The 16,260-nt window shown below is 33.7% G+C and overlaps 1 protein-coding gene across 4 annotated transcripts in view; it reads left to right on the top strand.

Annotated features, from left to right (window-relative positions):
- Positions 1 to 16,260, top strand: part of LOC115880989 (tensin-1-like) — a 458,204-nt gene that overhangs the window by 169,852 nt on the left and 272,092 nt on the right. For all 4 annotated transcript variants that reach the window (XM_030898374.1, XM_030898353.1, XM_030898341.1 and 1 more), the window contains exon 2: positions 14,461 to 14,584. In XM_030898374.1, the coding sequence (XP_030754234.1) occupies positions 14,461 to 14,584 (124 nt within the window). The remainder of the gene's footprint in view (positions 1 to 14,460; positions 14,585 to 16,260) is intronic.

The following is a 16,260-nucleotide window of genomic DNA, read 5'->3' as shown; positions in this document are numbered from 1 at the left end:
TTATTTTTCCGCCATCTTTGTACCGCGATATCTCCCTAATGGTTGACTTTTGACCCAACGTTTATAAAGCAAACCCTTTATTTTGAACAAGGAATCACCCCCTAAAGTTTTTCGCATTTGTTTTGAAACACCCTGTATATTTTTACTTAATCTGACAAATATATTCTAAAAAATATATAGTTAACTTCAAAAGTTTGCCTTGGGCCGATTTCTATGCACGCAAGTGTATTATCAAATTAAATTTCTAATATATAAAAATTCGTTTCAAACTTCTTTTTTGTTATAGTGTTATATTATCTTCCCTATAATGTCGCCTCTCATAGTTACGCGGATATGGCATCAAAACTACTTGACTTCACAAAGGAAGCTCGAATTGCAGGTCTTAAGATCAATATTAAAAAAACTTAATCGATGAGAGCTTGTACCAACAACGTCGCTCCCTTTATCATTGGAACAACCTGGTAGTATAATCTCAACCATAGATTTAGGAAGATCTGAACCAACGGAGGCACAGAGCAAGACATCATAAATAGAATAAACAAGGCCATTCATTAAAATAAATAAAGACAATGGAAGGTCCGAAATTCTTATTACACTGTAGTTATCTAAAAATACACCTAATATAAAAATGTAAATAAGTTTTCATCGCCAATTGATGTTTTGACAACTTAATAATAATTGGTAGAGTTGTCAACTAGCATGTTACTAAATTTTTGAGATATTTATTTTAATACGGTGTTTTCCGTCGATACGCGCCTTAATACATGCGAAATTGCTCACATCAACCCATTTCAAATTTTATCACCCAAAAAAAAATTATCTGTACCAAAAAAAAAGAGATAAATCCCGTACAAGAAAGTTGGAGTAATTGATTCTGACATGTCATTTTTTACTTCTTTCGCCTCTTTTATCCCTTTTTTTCTTCTTCATCCCCTCATTCAATATGCAAAGAATGAAATTCCTTGTCTGGAACAAATAGAGAACGCTAGCTGTTTCCTTCTCTATCTGTCTCTCTTATACACACGTGGATTTTAAACAGGGTCTTGCGTGATTAATTGTGGTTATCCCCGGAAGGATTAGGGTAGCGCGCCACCTGACGGAGGCGATGTTTAGTACGAGAAAAGAAATTTTTAGATAAGACGCTGTAAGGATTTTGGAACATTAACATAATCCTGATATGCTTTTTTTCGAAAATGAAAAGACCAAAACTTTTTATACAGTCATTTTTAATGTTCGTAGTTTCCTTACAAAGTGCTTTCCCACAAGATGGATAAGACGCTGTGAGAATCTACAGGGTGTAAATGAATAATTACCAGGAGGTTTTTTGTATATATTTTTAAGATAACTTGGCGTTACATTTTTTTATCATAGAGTTAAAACTGTTGAGTTGACGTCAATGTAAAATAACTGAACCGCGACCTTAAAGATCTATTGTCCCCCTTTCTTGAGTTTTAACTCATTATACACGAGGATCTTCGTATTGTAGGGGGGGGCAGGGTAGTTCCCATCCTCCTCTGACAACAATTGTTCGTCCTCCGAGGACATCTACCTCCTACACCTTTAGAGTACTACCTACACACTTTAAAAGTATACACCCCTGCACGGTTGGGGTTTAGGCCTCCGTTTCCTTCACAGTCGAGGAGCTTGTCTCCTGTGGTACCTTTAAAGTGGAGGCTAGAGGATCTGTCTCCATTTTCTCCACCTCTTTAACTTGGTCTATCTTTAAACCTGATACCGATGTAGTCTCCTGGATCTATAATTGAGGATGTATCTCTCTTTCTCGAATGCCTCCTTGGATTTGAGGTCAATTCTTGTGAGGACCTGAGTTGACCATGGCCCTCCTCCCTCAAGTTGATGACTCGTCAACTCGATGGGTGCTAATCAATCTTCGAATTCCTATGAAGCTTTTCACTATGAATTTAGTAAATTAAATCAAGATTTTTAAATCAATATTTACTAAATATATACTCAGTAAAACTTTGGTTAAACCTAACACGACAAAAGTAATATGCTGCTAATAATTCTATTGGTCTGATCTCTCTAGACAAATCTATTTATAATATTTTCTCATTAACAGCTACCAAAACAAACTCTGTATATTTTAAGCATTTGGTGATTAAAATTCTTATGTGAAATGTTTAGCCTGCCTGTTTATTTTTTATCTAGACATAACATTATGAGGTATTATTGGCCGATAGATTTTTAGTTTGAGCTTTTATCTTCAAGTCTTTAGAAAACTATCCTTAAATTTTCTCTTCTAAATACATACAGGGTGGTCCGAACTGTATTCCGGAAACTTCGGCATCATATTCTGCAGATAAAAATAGGTATAAAATCATTTTTATTTTGATTTTTTTCCAAATAATGTCTGAAGTAAAGTTAATATTTGGATGAAAATTGTTACCTAGGAGTTTTTTACATGGGAAATTTGATTTTGACGTCAATATGACTCCTACTTGTATAGAAGGCTCCACCAACATATTTTTAACTAGTTTGAAAAGTAATAACTTTTCGTCCGTCCTTGTACAAAACTACTGAGTAAAATAATATACATTTACAACGTTTTTTTACAAAAAAGGTCTCTTGGTAAAAATCGCTACGAGTAATGGTTCTCGAGATATTTGATCTTGAGAATTGATCTTATCAATACCTGTCATCACTGACATAAATTAAACATGCATGTTAACTAAATAGTTATTAGACCGAACTCATACATTTGAAATGATTTTGTGTCAAAAGTTCAACAGAAACTGTTTTATCATCATTTTTTTGAAGAAAAATTTATGATTAATTTAAAAAATTAAACATTTCCCAAATTATTCATTTCAGTCAAATAACTATCTACTCAATAACATGTTTATTTTTGTCAATAATTACACCTATTGACTACTTGCATTCTAAATATCTTGAGAACGGTTACTTGTAGCGATTTTTACCAAGAGACATTTTTTACGTAGAAAATCATGGAAATGTATATTTTTTCACTCAGTTGGTTTATGCAGGTACCGACGAGAGAATAATCATTACTCTTCAAAACAGTTAAAACACATGTAGGTGGCGCCCCTACAAATAGGAGTCATATAGACATCAAAATCAAATGTCTTGTGTCAAAAAACTCCCAGATACCAATTTTCATCAAAAATTGATGTTACTTCAGAAATTATTTGGAAAAAATTGAAATAAAAATGAAACTTTTACAGCCTGTAGATATCTCCGAAACTAAGCAATTTAGTGCATACATTTATACGACCTTTTTTACTTATTTTTATCTACAGAATATGCTGCCGAAGTTTTCGACCACCCTGTATAAACCCATGCATAGTTAACTTAAAAAATATTAGAAACTTTTTTTGGTGAAATAAATGGATTGGTACCTGCTTTTTTCCTGTCATCGTCTGTCGAAACCTTACCTGAGAAAAAAAAACAGAGCATATATCAGTTACAATTTTTTGAAATGTTTGGCACAAAAGAAAGAAAAAAGAAAGTAATTATCATTATTACAGCAATTACATGATTTTATGAAAAAAATCCACTCTAGATCTAGATAACCTAGTTCTCTAAAAACTCGTAATGCAGATTCAAACAAGGACTCCCTGTATATGTTCTGAATAAATTAAATTACAGTCACACTAATTATACAACGGCTAATAGCACATATGGCACAAATTATTCATAAATCGATCAGCTTTGACCTAATTTTGAACTAAATCTGAAACACAAGTAAAATATCGTGAGTGATGCTTTGACAGTAAAGGCGTCTCAAGAGTTTGACGTGCCATTTACAAACTGAAATATGCTTTTAATTCGTCTTGGTCGGTATCATCCAGAGATATTTCGCAATGTGTGAACTAGTTTCTGACAATTCGCAGATGAACTAGACAGCGTACATATGTGTTGTGTAGGAACAAACAAAAAAAAGGGTTATAGATAGATATATAGATAGATAATATGTAGGGACCTTTGAATAAGAAGACTAAAGGAGGGCGCGCACTGCATCGGATCGGACCGACCAGCAAAAGCGACTGCGACCATCGTACATATAGACGGCGCCGGCGTCTATTAAAACATTTCGGCCTGTAGAGGCCAGATTCCTACCTCTACCTATCTACGATAGTCGAGTCACCGCCTTCGCCGTTTCTCGCCGGACTGGTACCGATTCAGTGCGCGTACACCTTAAGGAAGGAGCATATCAAAAATCTTAGGTCCACCGCGATGGGACTCAAATATGGCCGACTTAAATTCCTTAAATGTAAAACTATGATGTAGGGTAGACGTGGGGTAGACTCAATATTTGTTTTTTTTTATTTTAAGTTGTGAATAAATGTTGGTAGTTATTAAAATTGTTTCAAAAACATATTATTGTAATAAAAATAAATAAGTTTTCATAATTATTTATTAACAAACTATTAATTATTTATTACAAACATCCGATACGCTACTGAAGCAGGTAAGTCAAATTGACGTATCTAAATTCTTTGACATCTAATCTTTGACAAGTAGTAAATAAAAGCAAAAATGCAAGAACAAATATAATTGTATATTTTTTCTTTAAGTGAATTTCATAAATGATCGGTTTACTACACGTATGTATATTATATAGTCACTTACTAGCGAAAAGTTGTTCCATTATTTACTCGATTTTTGCCGAGATCTACCGCACGCTACACAACCAACTATTTTAGAGCCTTTTTCGATAAATCGCGATAGTGTCACTGTTAATTTAAGTTCTGCCACAATTTCCATCTAGATGTACTACCTTTATACAACTATCAGTAGTAGAATAAATAATAAATAACATAAAATAAGCTCCGTAAAGACTAACAAATCCACAAAATTTCAAATCAAATTCAAATGTGTCAAATGAATCGTCAAACAGAACTATCAAGGATCCCCACCCTAGAGTCCTTTTTCCGCCCACCATACATGGATAGCATTATGCTCCTTCCTTAATCTTCTTATTCAAAGGTAGGAACAAACAAAAAAAAAACCGTTATAGATAGATAGATAGATAAATTATCATGTTCACTTGGAAATGATTGGAAAAAACAGTATTGATTCAAACAGAGAACATTAATATACTATCAATATCTCTACTCAATATCACAACTATCAATATTTGTACTCTATAGAAGCAAGCTATGTTAAGAGTTCATTTTACTTTTTCACCTGCGCAGCGGGTTTTCGGTGGTAATGTTCCCGAATTGTGAGCTATTGCTTAACCAAGTTGCAAATGGTGCCTCGTGCCTCGTTTGCTTCCCTTTTTCTTTTTTCAGGACTACTACTCCATCGTTGCTGATTTCTCCCGTATTGATGAAGCCGGAAGGCAGAAACACTAAGTATCTACGGGCAGCCATATTTTAGTCATGTTTTCATGGCTAATCTTACTGTAGGCTTTTCCCAATAATTTCGTTCTTCTTTTTTAAAAAAAATTCTAAAAGACCCCTTAAACCCCATCAAAAGAAAAATTCCACTAAAACATTCGGCGGTGGATCAATAGTAACAACTTTATCCGATAAAAGCTACTTTTTGTTTTCGCAGAAACCTCCGAATAATGGGAAAGAAAGTGCACATTTTCTTTCGTTCTCGCTGGAAATCCTTTTGGTTTGCCAAATAATAAGAAAAAGGGATAAAACTATCGATCCTGCTCTAGATTTGTGTTCCGCCATGTTCGAGATTACGATTCAGATCCAGTTGCAATTTTTCACGTTTATACCGAAATTGCTTGTCTTTGTAATCAGGTATTTTCAGAAATTTTCTTCAATATTATTCACTCACTATACCTTCCATTTCCATTCCATATCCGTTCCGTATTTTTTATTGCATTGACGCTATACGTAAGCTTCCGTTCCATATCAGTTCCATACTTTTTATTGTACGATTTATCATTACGAAAGTTTAATTTTAAAGATTTGTATCTTTTGAAAAAGTAATAGATTTAATTAAGAGGTGAAAGAATAAATATCAGCAAAATTTTATCAGAGCTATAGCTGGTACAAATGTAAGAACATGACAACGCTCTTTCCGATAAGCTTCAGTCCGTCCGTCAAAAAAATGTATGGAAGGAAAGGATATGGAACGGAAGGGAAACGGAACGGATAGTGTGCATGGTCCTATTCATATACATGATATAATATTTTATGTAAACGGAAGGGAAACGGAAGGGAGCTGATATGGATTGTATAGTGCGAATCAACCTTAAATCGTTAAATTAATTAATTTGTTTTTACTATCATTCCTTGTTTCTCTGCTCTTCTTTTCTATTTTGCACTGATTTTTTTGTCATACTCTCAATAATAGATAGTTTTTAATTATTCCAGTTTTCATCTACTATTTTTAGCCGACCATACCAAAAGATATGGTAGGCTATTAAGATCGCCAATTCACTCAAAATGAGTTATTTGGGTCATAATTGACCTAAATACAAAATATTTTCATGGTGTCCGTCTGTCCGTCTGTCCGTCTGTCCATCTGTCCGTCTGTCCGTCTGTCCGTCTGTCGGTCTGTAACACGATAAATCAAAAACCGCTAAACCGATTTTAACCAAATTTGGCTAAAAAAAATACTGTGGCATCTGAGAATCTGGCCATTAGTTTTTGGTGGGGGTGGGAGGTTAGTAAGGGGGTATGGGAGGGGGTTAAAAATTTTAAAAAATCGTAACTCCAAAATTACAGTAGCTAGCGAAACGCGGTTTTCAAATTAAGATTAGGAATAATATTTGCAACAAAATTTGTAATAACATCAAAATCAGTCAAAGTCGCAGTTTTTGAGATAATTGATTTATAACATATTTTAGTATGGGCGGCTATGCGTGCCTCCCGGCGCCAATTTTTCCTACTGCAAAAACGGCAATTCTCAAAATTTATTTTCATGATTATTTCTTATACATGATTATTTCTTTTACCAAAAGATGGGGCTTTTCCTGATATTTTGACGACGTTTTGTGCACTACGAAACCCCATCATCAATGGATCAAATCAAAAAAACGTCCGATTTAAATGAAATTTGGTATGACGATAATTTGGACCAAGACCAACTTGAGAATATACGACACGTGTCACTGTGACAGTTAGTTTTGACGTAAAAAACGTCAAAATTTGTATGAAGCACTTTAGTAACTTTTACCCTCAAAATTTCATTCAAATCACAGAAGTACTTGGAAGAAAATTATAATACATAAATCGAAAAATTATTAAGATTTTAACACTCTGTACCTACAAAACAAAGCAGAATCGGATATAATGTTGATATAAAAAATCTTACTTTTACGTGAAGAATCTCCCCACAAAAAATGAGATGGCACATGTACCAACAGGTATGGTTTGGGAATAACCAAACCAAACCAAACCATACCAACAGGTATGGTAGGCTATTAAAATCGGCAAAAAAAAGTTTTCTTAATTTCACTCAAAATGAGTTATTTGGTTTGGTTTGGTTTTTGGCTAAATACAAAATATTTTTATGGTGTCTGTCTGTCTGTCTGCCTGTCTGTCTCTCCGTCTGTCCGTCTGTAACACGATAACTCAAAAACCGCTAAACCGATTTTAACCAAATTTGGCACAAAAATACTGTGGCACCCGAGAATCTGGCCATTAGTTTTTGGTGGGGGTGGGTGGTTGGTAAGGGGGTATGGTAGGGGGTCAAAAATTTTAAAAAATCGTTGCTCCAAAATTACAATAGCTAGCGAAACGCAGTTTTCAATTTAAGATTAGGAATAATATTTGCAACAAAATTTGTAATAACATCAAAATCAGTCAAAATCGCAGTTTTTGAGATATTCCGTGTTTCCGTAGTCCGTGTTTCAGAAAATACGTGTGGAGAACTCCAAACTCCCATCGGACGCAACCTCAGGTGGCGGATAGGGGAAATAACCGCGGACCAAAATTGGAAAAATTCCTTTACTTTGAAACTAAAAGAACTGCCTACCAAATTTGTATTAACATATTTTAGTATGGGCGGCTATACGTGCCTCCCGGCGCCAATTTTTTTAAATATAACTTTATATATAAAACCGTCTTTTAAGTCCTTCTAAAGATGACTTTTAGCTGATCGATGAAACTACTTTAGCCAATAAAAACTTCTTCTCCAATTTTTTCGCAGAAAATCTCACGAAATGGAAAAGGAAGTGAACATTTTCCTTCGTTTCCTACTGAAAAATCTTTCGGTTTGCCAAACAACAACTAAAATACGAGATAGAAGATAGAAAAATAAATAGAACTCTATATCGATTTTGCTCTGGTTTTATCTCCACTCCAGGTTTCCCGTTGCCATTCCATTCCAGTTGCTATTTCTCACGTTTATTGCCAGAATTATTGGCTTAATTTGCGGTTATGATGTTCGTCCAACTCATTCAGACTTTCCAGAAAACTTTTCTCGAGCTTTGTTTCATGCGAAATTGTAATTAAGCGAATGTTCTAGCTTTCGTTCTGTTACTTTTTCCGCTTTCTTTTGTATTACGGTAAATTGGGTTGTCTGATGTAGGCAATCGTTGAAAAGCTTTTAGTTAAAGTTTTTTTTTAATGAAAAAGGATTTAAAGGTAATGGGTTTATGTTTGTTAGGTGTCATTTTAAATACTATTTTAATCTGTGACAAGGATGATTTAATTCATTAGCTGTTTTGTAACTACCATGCCATTTTTGTAATTTTTGCTTTTTCAACACTCATGAGTAAATTAGTGAGCTATGTTTTGCTATTTTACCTGCCTGTTAAGAATATATTTATGTATTAGACACATACATTACTGATTTTTTTATTGATAACAATTCAAATTGAAACTATTTTAATTTGCAACAGCAAAATAATTCTAATTTACCATAATAACACTAATAGTATATTACATATCGAGGAGGGAAGTGTTTCATTACTGTCGAGAGATTAACGAAATCTCGAGGCAATAATGAAAACTTTCCTTGGAGGTTTGTATATTATTTTATTTACAACCACATCATTAATTAAAAAATAGGGACAGTATTTTATTTTGAAAAAAAAAATAAATATGCGAAAATTTGTCGTTTTCTGTTTTGGCATTTCCATATCTATAGTTACCGGTACCAATGGTTGTTATGGCGCAAACCTTCAACAGCAAAACAAACAACTAAGTGACAGTTTTGAATTTCTCGTTCGCTTTTTCGAATTTATATAACATAGAAAGCCAGAACGTTGTCGGAAAGTTCTGATAATGAAGACTACTTTAATGTTGGTACTCCACCAGAACTTACAGAAGCTGCAAAAAGAGCAGAAGCCAGTTTACTTGCAGAGAAAAGTAGGGGGCGATATGAAATAGCATTGAAAGTATACGAAAAATGGTGTGCCGAAAGAAATGCTAAGAATATTGCTTCGGAGGCAGTCTTGGTGGCATATTTTAGCGACATGGCAAGGCAGAAAAAGCCATCTACTCTTAGGGCTACATACAGCATGATACGGACAATGCTAGAATTAAGAAAAAAAAACTGACATATCAAAATATCATAAACTCGTCGCTTTTTTAAAACGCCAGAATGTAGGTTTTAAGAAAAAGAAGTCTAGCATTTTTGCCAGGCAAAACTTTTCAACAAATAAATGTATTAAAATCTTTAATTATTATTATTGTTAATCTTCTTGTTTATTTTATTGATGTTAGATAAGTATTTAATAAAGATATTACAAGAATAGTTTGCTTAATTAAATGAGACGAGAAATAAGAAAAACCGAGTGAGGGAAATGGAAGAGAAATGGAAATCTCTAGAACTCATTCTAGAGATTTGTTGGTCACACACTCTTATAGCAATTTTTGCAATTGCTTTTTCAGCATTATAGAGGAATTTTGAACCAATGAAAATTTTTGGATTCATAAATAAATTTACGAGCTTTATTTGGCAATTTTATCTGGTGGTGAATTTTTGCACCAGTATTATAGAGATTTGTTGGCCATCTTTTCAATAGTTAACGGCATACCACTGAACAATTTGCGCTACGCGGACGATACAGTCCTTCTCGCTGAAAACATGCAAGACCTTCAGAATATGTTAAATAACGTCATCACAACTAGTCGAGAATATGGTCTGACACTCAATGTTAAGAAGACCATATACATGATTGTCACTAAAACTGGAGTGCCCAATGAACATCTGTACGCGGAAGGCAAGAAGCTCGAAAGAGTAGAGAGGTATGACTACCTGGGTACAAGTGTCGACTGCACCGCGGATTATTGTTCAGAAATAAAGATTCGCATTGAAAAGGCCCGTGCATCCTTTGTGAAGATTAAGAAGCTGCTCTGTAGCCGCGATTTGAGCCTAGATCTGAGAACTCGTATGCTCAAATATTATGTATTCCCAGTCCTTTTGTATGGTATGGAAGCTTGGACCCTCAACGAGCTTTGCGAGCGGAAACTGGAGGCCTTTGAGATGTGGACATACCGTAGGATGTTGAGAATACCATGGATACCATTCTAAAAAAAAAAAAATACCATGGACAGAACATGTAACCAACGTGGAGGTTCTGATAAGAATGAGGAAGGGCGTAGAGATCCTCAAGGAAGTAAAAAAAAAGAAAATTGCAATATCTCGGCCATATCATGAGAGGTCCAAGGTATGAGATTTTGCAACTCATAATCCAGGGAAAAATTGTAGGAAAAAGATATGTTGGAAGGAGAAGAATATCCTGGCTCAGAAACCTGCGAAAATGGTTTAATGTCACGTCATCTGACCTATTTAGGGCCGCAGCTTCCAAGGTCAAAATAGCAATGATGATAGCCAACCTCCGATATGGAGACGGTACATAAAGAAGAAGAAGTTGGCCATCTACAGTTTATGGTAGTTTTTGTAATTACTTTTTTAGCACTGTAGAAAGGTTCTGGATCCAGGAATAGTTCTGAACTTATGATTGAATTGGTGATCTATGTTTAGCTATTTTGTCTGCCTTTTTAGGAATATATTTACGTACTAGACAGGTATTACTGATATTTTTCATTGAATACAATTTTGGTTGAAACAATTTTAATTTTCAACAGAAAAATAACTCAATTTACAATAATACACCTTAATTTTAAACTCCGGACGCACGTTTATAATAAATAAAAAAGGTTTATTTTACAGGCTTAAAATATTTTTCTCGATCCTTTAAAAGTTTTTAAACATTTTTCTTGTCCTGAGACTTTCCTTCAACGGTCCCTATAAATGATTTATAGCACGTTTTTAAATATAAAGTTAGGTAAACTTTTAAGAGTTGCTTATATTAAAAGGAACTGACAATTTTTACAAAAAAATTAAGGATATAAAACATAAACTTTAGCTTCGAGGCCTTCGAGGTGTATTATTAATGATGGTTATTGCAACCATCAAATAAATGAATTATATAACAGCTTTTGCACTAGACGCGCGTTTCGCTAACCATGTTAGCATTATCAGCAGATAATTAAAACTGGTTAGTGAAAAACGCGTCCAGTGCAAAAGTAAAGTGTTTTGGTGCAGTGTGGTGAAGTAGTGTTTTATTTTCTTGTTGGCTTTTAAACATCATTTTTTTCAACTAAGACGTTTCTTTGAAAAAAGTTTGAAGTGTTTTTCAACAGAATTAAATACAACAAGTCATAATCCTCAATAAGTATTCTTTTGACTCGTGAACCTTCCGAAAGCTGTTCGTAAATTATCTCACGACAAAATCCTGAAAAAGAAGTCTCCAGCTCATTTGCAATGCTTATCGCGTTTAAGACACTGATCTTATTTTGTTCGGGACATTTCTAAATTTGCATCACGAACGAATCTTCATTTTGAATACGTTTCATCTCAATTTGTGAACCGAGGACATTGCGACGTTAATTTTTATTTTTCTATTACTAGATTTTATCTCTTAGTGCTGTGTTGTAATAGTTTTTTTAAAGAAATCTACTTGATAGTTTTTTAACAGAGTAATTCTACTTAGACAGGGTGAGTCTTAAATATTTTCAGGGCTGGTAGATGATAAAAGAAACATATTTTTTACCGTTTTTCAAATAAATCCAAAATAACCGAGATATTTACTTGAAAATTAAAAAAAAATGATTTTTCACTTAAATTTTGAGAACCACTGGATCTTCACTGGATTTTCTTTCGTGTAAATTTAATCTACTATTTATATTACCATATTATGAAGATATTATTTTTTAGAGCGGGAAGGTCTACTGTGGATCATCTATTTACCATAACACAGGTCTTAGAGAACAAAACGGTACGTATCAAGAGGTACACTAACGGATCAAGAGGTACACTTACAATATACAAGGTGGCTCATCGAAAACGTTCCGCAAGGCATAACAGCCAGGGTATTTTTTTTTTCAGAAAATTCAAAAACACGAAATTTGAAAAGTACTTTTTGCAAAAAACGCATAAATTGAATTAATTAAAAAAAAACTTATGTTATTAATGAAGCAAATGCTGAGAATGTTGCCCGTCAACCTCCATACAGTAACACAAATTATTTTCAACCCGTTCTAGAACATTCTGAAGAACTTGCGGGGTCACTTCGCGACAAACATCAATAATTCGTCTTCGCAGGTCTTCTAATGAGGCGGATGGAGTGCTATACACTTTACTTTTTATGTGTCCCTATAGAAAAAAGTAAAGGTCGAAGGAATTTATCCTTATCATTTACTCTGATAAATGTTTAAATAAACTTTTCAAATTTCAATCCATCATATTTTCTCAACGGCTCGACCGATTTTCAAAAACGAAGCGGGAAAGTATAGAGAATAGAAAGCCCTTTTCATTGCGGTACCACTTGACCCCCCTTCCCATTTGAAAAAAATTAGGGGATGACACCCCCGCTTAAAGGGTTGAAGATTTTGCAATCATTTTTGGGGCAAAAATTGTCCCCCTCACAAACAAAATCGACGTGTTTTTGAATTTTCTGAAAAAAAAAATTACCCTGGCCGTTATGCCTTGCGGAACGTTTTCGATGGGCCACCCTGTGTAGACCTTCAAAAGGCTTATGACAGCATACAATTAAATACACTGTGGGAAACGTTGGAAATAACTAATATAAATGTCAAATGCAGTTAAGAATTTATACCAGAACATCACAGCTAGAATAAAAATACGAGACTTATTGTCGGAAAACATAAAAATTACAAAAGGCCTCAAGCAAGGATGTTGCCTATCTCCTATACTATTCAAAATATACCTGGAACAAGCACTAAAAAATGGATGCTTAAGTGTAGAGGAATGGGAATCCCCCTAATAAATGAGGATACCCTATACACCCTATTTTTTGCGGACGACCAGATAGTCCTAGCCCAAGACCACGTAGACCTTGAATATATGGCAAGGAAGCTGATAGAGGAGTATAAAAAATGAGGGTTGGAGGTAAATATCACAAAAACTCAATGTATGACTGTAGGGGGACAACTGTAGGTATAACTGTAGGGGGACAAGAGAACATAGTCTCAGAGGATGGTAGCTTGATAAAAAACTGTGACAAATATAAATATCTTGGATTAAGGATCAAGGAATTTCTAAAGAATAAGAAGAACATATATAATACCGTAGTGAAAAGCATAATAACTTACGGAAGCGAAGTAGCTGAAAAGCAGAACGGAGAACATGCTATTAGCGACCGAAATGAATTACTGGAGATCTGCTGGAAAAGCATTCAGAACGTCAAAATTAGTGGTACTCATTTTCAATTAGTAGAAAAAGTTAACAAACTTTTAACTTGTCCACTAATTATATTTCAAAATATGCGCGGAATGTCATTTTGGCCTTTGATTATCGTCCGTCAAGAGAAATTGTGGTTATAAATCAAAAGTTGATTGTTTTATAAACTAAATATTAGGCTTTCTCTATGGATACAACTAACTACCGCAAGCTGTTGCTAGGATATTCTATTAATTTTAATTGTGTTTTTTAGACATTTTGAATGATTGTAAACTAAAAAGTATAAAGTGTAATTGAAACCATTAATTTATTCCACCAATTGCGAGGTTCTGGAATGAGGCTTATAAATTAAAAAAGAAATCAAAGAATTCCAAATTTTTTTAAAAAAATTTCATAAATGTGTTTATTGGGTTGAAATATACTACCCCTAAAAATATTTGCACTTATTTAAGATTCACCCTGTATATTTTCAGTGATTACATGCATTGATTATTTCGATTCGAAATACCTTGAGAACGTTTACTCGTACCAACTTTTACCAAGAGACCTTTTTTGTATAAAAAATGGCGGAAATGTATATTTTTTCTGTCAGTAGGGTGACAAGCCTAACTGATATCTTACAACACTGAGTTAGCTATCTCAAAACCCAGTTGCAAAATAATTTGACAAATTATTCAAACCACACGTATAACTTTTATGACTTCTCCGTAAAATAATCACTTAAAATATCTCTGTACTCCTTCAGAATAACCTTTTCACTGGCTTTACATAATTTTACATACATATTTTTGCGTCTCGCGCTCTTGGCGAGATACAAATCTCGGCTTTATTAAATTTTCTTCTTTATTTTCGTTTCAGAACGAAGACAGTAGCGGAGTAGCCCAAGGACCCAGCCATGCATTTCGATGTAAAACTTTCAAGAAACCGCGACCCTGTCACCTGTGCCATCAGCCCATCATCAACGAAGGATCTTGTTGCAGAGGTTAGTATGTTTTATTGTTCACATTTAAAGAAATGTTGATGTAATGCGTAAATATAATCATCTTTAAAAAAGAATTCTGTGTTTTTTGCCAATAGAAGAAAGTCTACAAAATAAAAAACTTATTTTCTGTAAACACTAGGGTTTGCGGAACCGGAGCTGTTTTTCGGAACCGGGAATTTCGGTACCGCGCCTTTTAGGAACCCGGATTTCCCGTTTTTTTCGGTACTGACTATTTTTTTTCAATGGTGGTGCAGTTCATCAATCAGAAAGCAAGGGATAGTTTCTCAAAGTAAAATGTATAAAATATTGAGATTTTTAATGAAAATAATATCAAATTATTAAGTAATCAGTCTTGAAAAATTAACATGATCACAAATAAATAAAAAAGGAACTTAAATATAACATTAAACAACATAAACCAACTTAACTGAATTTGAGACAAAAACCTTAAAATATTGAATTAAAAATGCAAATATCTATTAAAACATAACATAATAAATATTATATAGGAACTTCAAAAGAGAAAAGAAGCAAGAACAATAAGAAATAGCATCATTAATTATTTAGAAGAGTTTGATTTCGACCGCTATAAAGTATCAAAGACTTTCTCACGTAAGAAAAATAATTACTTTTTAATTTAATTATTGTTACCGAGGCCTGGCTCCGTGATGGCCAAAAAGATCTGAACCCTAATTGGCAGTATTAATTATAGTTTCCTGAACTGTACTAAAATATTTTCGTTCGATGATTGTGGAAGTAAAACCGATAAAAAGTTGAGTTTCAAATGAAAATAATATCAAATTATTAAGTCATGAGAAAGTAAACATGAACAGAAATAATGAACACAAGCGAAAAAAAAAGAAAACATATAGGTAGCTTAAAAATTACATCAAACAACATCAACCAACCTCGAACATAACTAAATTTAAAAAAAAAACTTAACAATTTCAATTAAAGATGCAATTGGCTATAAAAACATAACAAAAAAATATAACTAATCCATTTGGCAATATTATACTAAATAATAAAATAACATATTTAAACTTCAATAATTGCTAATAAACATTATAGAAATTTCAAAATAACAAATAACATCAGAAGTAAGAACAGTAACATCTCTCTTCTTCTTCTTCTTCTTCTTCTTCTTCTTCTTCTTCTTCTTCTTCTTCTTCTTCTTCTTCTTCTTCTTCTTCTTCTTCTTCTTCTTCTTCTTCTTCTTCTTCTTCTTCTTCTTCTTCTTCTTCTTCTTCTTCTTCTTCTTTCTTCTTCTTCTTCTTCTTCTTCTTCTTCTTCTTCTTCTTCCAAGTCTTCTTCTTCTTCTTCTCTTCTTCTCCTCACTTCTTTTTCCGGTCATATAAGGTATATCCTGTAATTGATCTAAGTGTTCGCATTTCTGTTGTTTTTTAGGAGCCGTTTTGTTGTTGTGTTCTCTCCTCTGGTCTCTATCGCATGTGTCATAACCGGTCTCACGCAAGCCTTATAAATTCTAACTTTGCTTCTGACGTTCTTCTTCTTCTTCTTCTTCTTCTTCTTCTTCTTCTTCTTCTTCTTCTTCTTCTTCTTCTTCTTCTTCTTCTTCTTCTTCTTCTTCTTCTTCTTCTTCTTCTTCTTCTTCTTCTTCTTCTTCTTCGGACCATGAAAGTCGGTTCCCTAAAAGAGCTTTGCCGTTTGTTGGA

This window comes from Sitophilus oryzae, unplaced genomic scaffold (assembly GCF_002938485.1).
Source record: "Sitophilus oryzae breed Bouriz unplaced genomic scaffold, Soryzae_2.0 scaffold_1107_pilon_pilon, whole genome shotgun sequence".
Taxonomy (NCBI): Eukaryota; Metazoa; Arthropoda; class Insecta; order Coleoptera; family Curculionidae; genus Sitophilus; species Sitophilus oryzae.
This window is presented reverse-complemented; position numbering and strand designations above follow the sequence as displayed.